The sequence below is a fragment of the Stegastes partitus genome, unplaced genomic scaffold, assembly GCF_000690725.1.
Source record: "Stegastes partitus isolate 25-593 unplaced genomic scaffold, Stegastes_partitus-1.0.2 Scaffold402, whole genome shotgun sequence".
Taxonomy (NCBI): domain Eukaryota; kingdom Metazoa; phylum Chordata; class Actinopteri; family Pomacentridae; genus Stegastes; species Stegastes partitus.
The window spans coordinates 199464-211867 of record NW_007578133.1 but is presented as its reverse complement, the minus strand read 5'-3'; the positions used below and the strand labels follow the sequence as shown (position 1 = coordinate 211867).

The window sequence follows — 12404 nt, the reverse complement described above, 5'->3', positions numbered from 1 at the left end:
GATGTCCTTTTTGTTTCAGAAATGTTTGAAGAATGTAGTTTTTTCAGAAGCTACCACAACATTTAATCAATAAAGGAGTTTCGACTTGAAAGCTACTTGATTCAGACAACTGTGCTGTTACCACCACGCTCCTGAGAAACATAATTACTTGTAGCAATGCTACAGACCAACAATGAATACAAACTAAAGCGTCTCAAAAGATCCAAAGCTGCAAATACAACCAAATGATTCTTTCAACAGTGACGCTCACAGAGAAACTTTGTACTTAACCAGTGAACTGAGCTGTTTTCAATTCATAATTACCCTTGTGCCCCTGAAGCGGCACCAAACCCATCAATACGTTGAGGTGTTGACACAAGAAGTGTGCAGGAGACTGATATCGCACATGCTGGTATTACAACTTTCAGAGGGCTGCTGAAAATTTTAAGACAATTGCTAATTATTTGGTCCTGCACATGGCAGAGGTTGCACCTGTATACAAAGAGGTGAATTTAGTTGAAAGCAAAAATTTCTTCAGTAGCCTTAATTGCTGCTTGAAACAAATACTGTTTAAACTTTAATTCATTCATACAGGCCCACCGCTTTGTAAGACACATCTTATGCAACTTTCACAACAACATATGATAGGAATGTAAAAAAAAAAAAGAAAAAAGACATAAAATAAAAATCACAATTTATCATTATTTTGGTGGTTGGTGTGGGTCTGACTCACATCTGGTGGTGGATTTTTATCTAATAGATGGTCAAATGGAGAATGACTTACATTTGGAAAGCAATGCTGAGGAGCTGCCTCGGCCTCACATTGTTTCAGGTAATCTGCCCAGTCAAAGTCTGGACCTTGATATCCTGCACACGATACACAGAAGAGAGGGAAGTGAGCGCAGACTGAGAGAGTATAAAGGATCTAATTACTGCTATCATTAACTTTCTGATATCAAGTTGTGATAAAGGGATATGCGACAGATCAAACCTGGTGGGGGGCTGAGGGGGAGCCCATTTTTGAGGCTCCACTGAGCAGGGAAGATCCCTGGACTGTCTTTGTGACAAAGGAAGGACCGGCCAGCACCCTCCGACTCCTCAATACCACAGAGGTCGTCCATGGTCACGAGGAAGTGCTGCTCATTGAACACCTGAGGGATACAGGAGGTCGTTTTGGGACACCGAGACATTGTCAAGAATCGTTTGAGGTCAGGTAACGATTCAGCCGTGTTCAAGCTGTGATCATTTCTTAGCAATAAATCAAATGACTGAAGACAGCTTGGCAATCAAGATAGAAAATATGAACAACTAAGACAAATAAACAACAAATAGGAGGCAAAACATAGCAGCGTAGGAGAAACGGATTTGATAGGAAAGTCTGTTACCTTGGTGATAGTGGCGGGCCTGATGGAAATAGGAGCAGCAGGGTCAACAGCCTCCAGTTTCATCCCTTCCTTGAAACAATGAGCAGAAATGGCAGGCTGATCCTGAGACAAACAACACACACACACACACGTGCAGAGTCATTTTCAAAAGCCCAGCTCTTGTGAATGTTTCAGCACCAAGTTTGGAGGAGAGCGTCGCCAAACTCTTTGCTTAACACATAATTACAAAATCTCAACTGGTGAACAAACAGTGAACCGTTCAGGTCAGGAGGAAGAACAGATAAGAGCACTGTTGACGGTACCTTTGTGAACTCTGCAGTCAGAGCTTCATCCTGAGGCAGATCACTGATCCTCTGTCTCACCTCCTCCCACTCCTCCTTAGTCCGCAGTGCCAATAGGTCTGAAACAAACAGATAAATGCGCACAAATCAGCTGGGGAAGAGCAAACCCTGACTTCCTGACGTCTGTGGTACAGTTTGATTATCAAGGACATATTTTTTTATTTGAATAACTAAACCTACATGCCTGCACTTGGAAAAACACAGCCTGTTTGTCAGCTTGTTCTTTGGTCTGGACCTCCAAAAAAAAAGTCCCCACAGTTAATTAAACAAGCCAAAGAAAAAAAAAAGAAAAAAAAAATCAATGTTGCTCTACACAGTTTTGCAACCACTAAACACAAGCTTCTTATCACAGAACACTAGGCTGCAGACCGCTTTATAAACAAGACAATGTGCAGAATTAATAAGGCTGTACATAAATTATTACCTTTCATCACCTATAAAAATGCCTTTTATCTTCCATATTCTATTATTAAAGGATTAAAAAGGCCCACCTAAAAATGTACCTTCTTTCAGATCAGTTTTACTGCTCACTGTACTCTGGTTGTACCTTTCAAAAGCACAGTATCCGGGTACAAAGAGACTACATTTTAACAATAAAAACACGGTATTAAAAATCAATAAGGCTGAAGCTGCAGTGGTACCTGTAGGTAGATCAGCTGTGTCAGTTGAGAGTTACAGCCTCTGGTGCTTCTTACATCTTGCATATTAGCAAACTTTATTCACTTCAAGAGTATAAGCAGATTGTGGTCCTGAAAACAATGATCTATCTAATCCTGCATGGAAAATTAATTTCAAGGTCTAGTGGGATACTATTACTTTTTGAATATTAGTCTCTTGTATTTCATAAGCATGCACTTGTCAAACAATTGGAAAACTCACATAATGTGACAAATTCTTATTTTTCTAATTATGATTAGTAACAAAACATAAGTTTTTATTCAGCGTTTCAGCACAAAGGAAACCGTGTAATGGATAATAATAGACTTATACCAGATAATTGAACATGCATCCATGTGAATTCTTCATGTGCCCTTCCATCTAAACCATTACTCACGCCTGCTTTGGCAGTAAACATGGATATGTAGAAATCAATTTTCCTTTCTTTCTTTCCATCTAAATATAAAACCTGACCCATGTCAGTGCCGCTGACCTGAAGGAGGCCTGAGGGTGCAGCCGTGCTCTTTGGCCCAGCCGGGTGGGTGGAGGCGTGGGTGGAGATAAAAGAGCCAGAGGGTTGCGGGTGTGTCTGGGAGGCCTTCGGTGCCTACAAGGCGGAGCTTCAGCCTTCCTCCAACGTTCTCCTCCACCTCAGCAGCCCAGGCCAGCCCCGGGTCAACACCATCCTGGAGCTCCACATAGCAGCCCGCACACAGAAGCTCCACCGGGTCTCGACCACACTGGGGCTGGAAGGGGGTGAGGGGTGGTAAATAAGAAGTTCACGCACTCACACAAACACAGATGAACGCACGCCTCAGCAAGGAGAGGAATTTGTACTGGAGAGAATGTGCTGCATGACTAAGTGGCAGAACTGAAGCTCAGTGACTGAAAGCTAACTAATGGCTCTGAAGAATTTCTCAGGCTGTTCCTACAGCGAATTTGCTTTCAGCAGTACAGCCTTGGTGGTGTAAACAAAAGCTCAGAGCCTTGTACTTTGTAGACTTTAGACGTCACACAGGATACACAAACCAGACTTTATAAAAGATTTTAAGTTTTTCCCCCTACTATTTTATCATTTTATAACTGGCATTAGAAACATAGCAAATGCCTGGAGATTTAAATCTACACCATAGTATAATAAAAAATAGGTCACAAACATCAGAAACAAAACAGTTGTTGTGCATGTGCACGTGTTAAGACTGCAGAGATCACCTGAGGGTATAAACAGTCAGCTCGGTGGTTTTCTTGGGTCTCTTGTATTTACTGAACTTGTCTCACCACTTAAGCAATAACAAGCAAAGTCTGACTTGATTGTGACAATCTCAACAGTTCTATCCACTGTGTTATGCCTTTTTAAAATCAAATCTGTAGACAGAGGAGATTGTTCTTGGCACAGACATAGTCTAGAAAAAAACGACGTTAGGAGCGTTAACGCCCCACACACCCTGAGTGTGAGTAGATTCTAAAAAAGACAGCCTCTCAGATCCCTGCCTTACCAATTCCAGCAGGTTGGCAGGCGCGCTGCACTCCTCCGCCAAGGCCTTTTCCAGCAGAGCCTCCCAGTCCTGATGCTTCTCACGCACACCTGAGGTGGATAATTCACATGCACCATTTAGTTTATTCACCAAATAACCAGATGGTTCTTAGGATCTCACACTTTCCATTCTAACTTTTCTCATTCAGTCACCTTGAATCATAGCATCAGCTGCATAATAAAAAGCAAATAATTTTTTCTTATCTAACGAGGATTTCACACTCTAAACAATTTGCATCTGTGTCATCCACCACACCCTGACAAGGCAGATTAAGTAATTCAGCTGTTCTGGTGTTTTGTTCAGTAATAGTTCCCTGTTCCAATAAGTTAACACACATGCAGGTATCTAGGTGATAATAAGGCCACCATTCATTTAAAAAAAAAAAAAAAAAAACGACATAAGAAAAAAAGCGCAACTACTTCAGTGCTTAGCTTATTCATTTTCAGACAAAACGATTTTTTACTTAACTAAAACATCAGAAGGGAAACCCAAGAGTTTCACCTGTGGGGAACCTTCGCAGCAGCATAACAGGAGAACAGAAATATTCAGCACTCTGAATGCTGCACACAAGTGCAATTACTTAGCTGACTTCGACCATTAAATTACATTTTGACATCGTGTGCACAGAGAGAAACTGTGTGTCCTCTCACTGCAGAGCCTGTCCAACCACAGCATCTGCCCCTGAGGCATTGCCATAAAAAGACAAAAAAAAAACCTAAAATGGAATTCCTAAAATTCCCACCAAAAATACAAAATCGTTCTAATTAAGAAGGAAGAATAATATTTGGAACTTATTCTTGGTCGATTCTTTGCACATCAGTCACGGTTCATATGATCAATCAGCTCTAACTTTTCTTCCCGCAACTCAAAGAAGATCAAATAGGTCGCCGCCATGCCTCACCCTCAGGGGGCCTCATGCTCTTGCCGTGCTGCCGGCTCCAGCCCAAAGGGTGGAGGTCCGCCGTCATGATGTCACACCAGAAGTCGGCACGGCGGTCGTCCTGGTATCCCTCATAGCGTAGCAGCAGCAGTTGGCCACACGTGGTGATGATGTTGGCCACCCAGTAAGGGTTGTCGGCCTCCGAGCGCACGCAGACCTCCAGCTTCATGCCAGGGGTCAGTCCTGTCTGCAGGCCCTGGTCCACCTGAGACAGGGACGCCCATTGAAAAGCAAAAAACACGTTCATTGTACTCTACAGCTGGTTACACAAATAAACAAAAGGGCACAAAAGAAAAGACCAGAGTTTTCTTTTATTCCTAACAAACCTTCAGTGTTTCCCATTCATTGATTTATCTGTGGCAGCTCCCTGCAAATATCAACACTGACTGCCACATATTGATTTTTGTTTTTTTTTACTACTTGCAATTGGTAAAATCTTATTTAATTGTGGAGTTGCACCACCTCTCTCCTCTCTCTCTCTCTCTCTCTCTCTCTCTATCAAACACACCAACAATGGACCTGTCTGTGAACAGCCCCTCATCTCCGCGCACACTCTGAATCAAAACATGCGCAGGAGGAAGGATTGTTGTTGGTTTTTCCCCGTTCAGGAGACAGCTGGCTGAATTTCTGAATAGAATCAATCTGTGACTCGCGACTGGTCGGCATCACGGAGACCTCTGCACAAATTTGTCCAAAACTGATGCATTCAGATCAACTCTGATAAGTTAGTTTATTGACATTCTTGTTATTCTGAAATCCTGGCCTATCCACACACCGTATGACTGATTACAGTAACTTAATCATCTCTGTTGGCTTTCTCCTCACACACACACACACTCAGGGAGAGTCGCTGACTTCCCGCTGGACTTACGTCACACTCTAGTTCCCCATGAGGCCCCTAATTATTATTTATTGGTGACAAAGTACTTGCCGGTTAAATTATTTGCAGTAGAGCACCTAAAATACAGTATTATTTACTAATTTAGGAAAGCATGAGTGCAGCTCCCCCTCCTACCAAGTCAGCTAAAGCCCCAAACAGAATCTAATTGTGTGCGAAACACTCAACCTGTCCACCAGCTTGCAACTCGTGTGCTAAAACTGCTGTTCTATTAGAAGCGGTGATGCTACACTGACTTCTGCGTTTATGACTGGATGCTACAAAAGCGGTTTTTAGGAGCTCATTTACAGATTACTAGAGACTTTATTAGCCGACACATTCCAAACATTCGAGCGTGTTTTCAGATTTAATACACAGTTTTTAAGGATTTTTTACACAGAAGCCCAGTCACTGATTATGAACAAGCTTATCCAACGATGTGTGTGAGCCGTGAAGGTTGTCACCCACATGTTTGAAGCTGTGATGGGGCACAGACACGGCTCCGGTCTCCTCCAGGTAATCATCCCAGTTAAAGTCAGGCACATCCTGAGCAGAGTCTCCATCTGGAACACACACAAACGCACAAAACACATTTTCCATTTCCAAGCTGCTTTCCAACATTTCATCTTACTCATTTCACACAGCTGTTCCCAGAGCAGTTCTTACCAGACTCCAGCGTCTCCTGGCTCATGCTGGTGCCCCCTTAAGGCCACGACTAGGAGTTCTGGGAGGGAACAGAGGCGGAGCGTTATTAATAAGTGAGAGAGCATGGATGCAAAATATTATCGAATTCGATATCCAACATTTTTCTGATTATCTGTTTTACTATCTATTTTTAACCAAATCCAGTTAAATTAATTTGAAATTGCACTACTTTGGCCCTGATGCAGCCGTCACTCTACATCTTTCCACTCTACAAGCTCAAGCAATGTCCCACTCACCGCACTAAATGATTAGTGACACATGACTAGTACTGGCCCTATCAATACTGACGGAAAAAATGGTGAAATGTTCTTTTAGAATTAAACAATCACATTTCAACAAAGTTTTATTTTACAGTTGGTGTTATTCTAAATATTGACACCAAGATTTTCATGTTTTACTACAAGTGTATATCACTATCAATAGTTGTTCTCGATTAGTAATAACTGATATAATAATCTAATAATCAGTCCTGGCCCTATAAAAATTCACACTTGGTTCACATCAAGTCTGAAATTCTGTCCACAAACACAAGAAAACGTAGCTGTACTGCACTTAACCCCCCTCCTCCCAGTCGTTTGTAGCACACTATTACTGTGACTATCTGTAGACCTCAACATGAACAACGCTAAGATGTGACAGGTGGTCCTGCTGCCTTATAACAGCCTGTTCAGCAGTGCACAAGCCAAACTGTATCAGCAAAGAGTCACACAAAGAGCTGGAAACAGTCGCTAAGGCTTCCTCCGGCTGGCTCGCATACCTACAGTACAGCGTACTGCTACTGTAGCTCACATCTATCGGCAAACAATATGGCAGCCAACAGCTACAGATAATTAAAATCACGACACTATCTTGTGGGCAGAACAACCTGCACCACAGGGTCAAACTGCAGACTGAAGACAAACAAAATCCCACAGCCTTCATTTGCAAACTCTGCTCCAAGGCCAAAAAGAAATGCATTTGCATTTGTTTGAATCCCTCAGCCGTTCTAAAAATCAAGGACTGCCGGGGTCTTGATAATAGAGCTGCCAAATCTTTGCTAAAGTTACAGACATTAATATTCAAAGTGCTTCTATCTGGTCCTGGACTTACCACCTAAGTAACACACCAGATGGTATGTGATAGCTGGAAAATATATGAAACTATGCTAATCTCACGCAGCCTCACTTGTGAAACTCATCTTTTTAAAAATCGTGAGCCTTTTATTTATTTTTTTCCCCCCTTGGCCCTGACGTGAATGTGGACGCACGTCAAACTCTGACACATGAAACTGACCCACAGCATTGTTTGGAAGCAGATGAAATAAAGTTAATACAACAAGAGAGGTGGCATGAATGAGGGCGAAGGGAGCGCTGGGCGTGACGACAGTGGAGAGCGTGCTGTATGGGGATGCTGAGGAGAGCTGCTCTGTCACCGCAGCTCCATTCAGTCGCCCTGTCAGGCCCGTCTTTGTCACATCTGACGTCTCTATTAAAACCGGCAGAAGCCACCCCCCCTCCCGAACACCGGACTGCCACTGCGACCCCCGCGCTCCGCCTGGGATCAGTGCCGCCTTTCACCCGTGACCCTGCCCCAGACTCCCCCCCCTCCTGGTCTTTCTCCCCCTTCCTCCACCCGACACACACATCCAGAGGGCCTCATTGTCCTGGGAGGGGGGGTGTCACACTCCTAACACACACACCAAAAAAAAAAAGAGCAGCGCAGATAGGAGTAGAAATACAGACCTGAAGTTAAGAAGCTATATTCTATGCTGAGCTTAAACACTATGAAGTCATGGAAGGATTCAAATTGATTAGATTTTGCACTTCTGATGCCTCCAAACTCACGGGGCCACCGTCTATACTAAATTCACTGCTTTTCTAAGCTGCGAATGTTTCTGATGCACCTCAAACAAGATAAAAACGAATCAACCAAATAAAACAGCGCCTTTGTTTGAGTGCCGTTTCTAAGTGGTATATTGCTCGCAACACTCCTGGTCGTCTATCTTTGTAAAAAAAAAAAAAAAAAAGATTTCAAAAGAAAAGCTTTCATGATTTGCTCTGACGCATTCGATTGCGTGAGATGTTGGGGCTTTCTGCCGCATGGCCTCGGCTCGCACAGGCAGACAGGAAGAAAAGCAACTTCCCCTGTTTCATATACAGTAAGTGGCCTGTGTGGACCACAGCTCGCAGCAGTCTGCCCGAGTCTGTCTGCCACCAGAGAGTCTGACTGAACCTGAAAGAGAAAGGGCCAAACGAGCGCACACCCACGCCGATGTACACACACGCAAACAAGCACTCCGAGACAACTGAGATCCTCGCTATATCCCCTTTCTCAGCACTTACTGAATCATAGTCTCATCAGCACTTAGCATGCCATTGAGCATTTTTTAGCATGGTGAGGAAATGCAACATGACAAAGTAGACTTTCGCAGGCAGCACAGCTTTTCTAGAAAACAACTTCCAATAAAATGAGATTGGCTGCTGGACATTTTCAAACCAAACACCTCTCGGTTGCATCTGCCGAGGACCAGTAGATGACTTCACATTATGAGCAGTAATGTGGAAGGTGGTAACAGGAAAATCTGCAACCTAATACGTACTTTAACAAAGTTCCGGGTTGGAGTTTGTGTTTTTGTGTCCACTGATATCAACCATTAAAAAAAACAAACTCTAGTCCTAAACTCTGTTCTCTCAAGAAAACATGGAAATGCAACTACTGCACTGAACCAAACTGTGATCAAAGATACAAAAACAATACAAAAATCAATAACCTAACATGTATTTGTTTTTCTTTCATTTTGCATACTTGTGAAACCATGAATTGTGACATGAATTTGCACCACTAGATGCTAACAGATTGCACTGGTAGTGTTTTGGTTTTGTGGTTCAATGCACGTCCTCGCCTCAATTCGAAGGAAAGCACAACATTTTTTATTTGTGGCGTTCGCAGGCTTGAAATATTACGTCCAAAAATATTCAGCAACAATATGTCTCTCCGGGAAAATGCAACTCCAAACAATCGCCAGAAGTCATTTTTCAACACTTTTCCCCAGAAACTAACTGTTTGGTGAGAAGTAGTTACCATTAAACCTGTTTACAGTCAAAACTGTGAATTATATTAATTAAAACGGACATTATTTATGGAAAGATGTGCTGTTTCAAATGTGTTTTTTGCACTATAATAGTGGCAGAAACATCGGACTGATCGTCTCTTTGCTCCACAACACCAATACAATCTGGTTTATAGTTCATTGGGGTCAAAGGTGAGAGAGAAAATGGCTTGTTTTTTGGAATTTAGGTGAAATGCCCCTTTTAAAGGTGGAAGCAGGTTTAAACTCATCTGAAAATGATAAACTCAAATCAAAACATGAATGATTGAGGAGCAGGTTGCTTCCTTTAACACTTCATCTCACAGTTCCCATGGCAATTTAACCCTCCTATTATCTTTGGGGTCAATTTGACCCCATTCAATGTTTAACATGTCTAAATAAGTGACTGACATAATTTTTTCTGTTTTATTTAAAGGGCTATTTACACATAAACTTGGGTAACAATTTTATTTATGACAATTTTCTGGAGGTTTAAATTGCTGGAGTCAAATTGAACAAAAGGACAAAAGATTTCAGTAAATTTGAAGGTTATAGGAGGGTTAAACAACTCCAAATTAGGGCTGTCTAATACATAATTTCAACAACAACACCGCGATGTGCGCAGATGCAATAGCAATAAACCTTAAACACATCATGCGACAACTTTTTTTTTTTTGCTTGCCACAAAACTTGCACAGTTCTCGTTTTCAATGAGCGATCTTCAAGAGAAGCCTATCTGATAACACAGTTTACTTTGATTCAAGCCTTCTTGGATACATGCAGTTTGTTGACATGCAGGCTCCACATGTGCACGACATAATGAGCGAGGAACAGGAGAGAAATATTGAAAAGGAAGATTTGCTTTCAAAAAAGACACACATCAATCGTATGGAAATATCTCAGCCACAGAAAGGATAATGTTGATCAGAAACAGGCCCTTTGTCAGCACGAGATGACACAACAAATCTGTTGGACCCTTTAAATGAGAGTCACAAAAGCTCTGTGTGATGAGTGCAAGTCAGAATGAATGAACGCCACCCAGAGCAAAAACCTGTACGAGAAAGTTCTTTTTTAAGATTATTACTCATTTTTGATACAGATGCACTCTCCTACAAAACCACCCAAATTATCCTACAATAATACATTATTTCCCACTAGAGTCATCTGGTGAAAACTTCCTGTATTATTTTTTTTGAAAATATCGCGATATATATTGCTGAAAAACTAAACATCGCAATGTTGTTTTTTCTTCCAATATCGCGCAACCCTACTTCTGGACATCAACTTGTGTAATATGGGCATTACAGCTGGCAACAAAAGGGCTGCACTAATAAAAGTTAGCCTGCTCAAGGGATTAATAACCAGCAATCTGTCCAACAACTTCAGACAAATGGGAAAAAATGCACATTCTCTCGCATAAATAACGTTCATTTCATTGAGCTGCTCCACTCAGTCGCAGTAAACGCTGCTGGTTGTCATTGCATAGCGGCACGTCAAACCGGAGCTGCGCTGCCAGCGGATCCCTCAAGTTGCACAATGGGGAAGTTAAGGGCCAGAAGAATAGCTGGTAGGTTTGCATTAAGTGCAACCTGGAATGTGACAACAACAGAATAATAATATCATGGCGGGCATCATCCCTCAGCTTTGTTTTGTTTTTATGAGGCGGGTTTTTGAAAGAAATAGCAATTAGTTTGTGTAGCCTGTTTGACGATAGCAGCTCAGGAAAAAAAAAATAAAAAATCGGTTGAGGTCGTGCAACCTTCATTATGTAAGCTCCAAAGATATTATAAATACACTGAGTTATTCAAGGGCAAATCACTGGAAATTTCCACACAAATCCTTGAACTGTAACTAGCTTAAGATTGCACCGCTCGTCCAGACGAGCCGCAGCATTCAGAAACAGAGATGGGCCATCAACGCAATGGCTTTGCAGAGAGCCACTACAGCGCCTTAACTTTCACACTGAGCCCAACGTGACGCGTACCGTTTGGGGAAAATTATCGAAATTGCCCGTCCGGCGAATAAAACCTCGGTCCTGTGCGTGTAGCGGCCGTGTGGGACTCCGTGGACACATGGTAACATCGCCTGTGTCCGAGTCAAGTTACTGAACGTCACGGCTTTGAGCAATAAGAGAGCAGGCTGACGAGCAATAAGGGCGCTTACACTCGACCGAACCTCTTTTTGAGAGACGGGAAAAAAGACGAATGCGCCACCAGCATACAAAACACCGCTAGCAATTTGTGACAAACAACACGGAGCATGTGAATATTTAGTCGCAAAATTCGCCCCTTACCGCTAAGTAGTTTTTCCAAGTCGGTTTTTAGATGCCGTTCCTCTCCGCCTGCTGGCTCGTAGCAGCGTGAAGCTAGCGCTAACAGGAAGCAGGAGCCCCGGCGGAGCCTTTCAAAATAAGACGGCGGGAGGAAGCGGCGTTACTTCCGTCGTCCGGGCAACCGGCGGTGCTTTTCCTGTCGAGGGTCAAACCGCGGCTCTTCTCGCTGCCTCGCGTTAACTTGACGCACTTCTCGTTCACGACCTCATTCCAATATGGCACAAACGGCCACTGCGCATGTTCTGCCGCCTATATGCCTCTGAGCCTGGCTACATCACACTGACTTCCATCTTCACACACACAATAAAACACTACACAACCAGAGTCAGGACTAAAAAAAAAAAAAATAAAAAAAAAAAAAATCCACAACACGCACAAAAGAAGAGAGAGAGAGAGAGAAAAAAAATCAAAAAAATCGGAGTGTTTCAAGCTCGCGTTAATTCCCATAAACAAGGGGTAGGGTGAGCCCGATCAGACGAGCACAGGGGCTTTATCCCCAGCGGAATCAACACTTAGTTAATGGTTGAGCTGGAATTAATTGCACATATAATCGACCCACTTTCGATAAGTGGAGTGTTTCTCTGGC

The 12404-nt window shown here is 42.7% G+C and overlaps 1 protein-coding gene across 1 annotated transcript in view; it reads right to left on the bottom strand.

Annotated features, from left to right (window-relative positions):
• The window catches only part of sfmbt1 (Scm like with four mbt domains 1), a 21176-nt gene extending 9328 nt beyond the window's left edge, over nt 1-11848 (bottom strand). The window contains exons 1-10 of the mRNA XM_008285429.1: nt 11780-11848; nt 6381-6438; nt 6183-6277; nt 4799-5042; nt 3859-3947; nt 2856-3108; nt 1667-1764; nt 1365-1466; nt 971-1130; nt 764-846 (exon numbers count right to left, since the gene is read on the bottom strand). Of these exons, the coding sequence (XP_008283651.1) occupies nt 764-846; nt 971-1130; nt 1365-1466; nt 1667-1764; nt 2856-3108; nt 3859-3947; nt 4799-5042; nt 6183-6277; nt 6381-6405 (1149 nt within the window). The 5' untranslated portion in view covers nt 6406-6438; nt 11780-11848. The remainder of the gene's footprint in view (nt 1-763; nt 847-970; nt 1131-1364; nt 1467-1666; nt 1765-2855; nt 3109-3858; nt 3948-4798; nt 5043-6182; nt 6278-6380; nt 6439-11779) is intronic.
• Between the last annotated feature and the right edge of the window lie 556 nt (nt 11849-12404).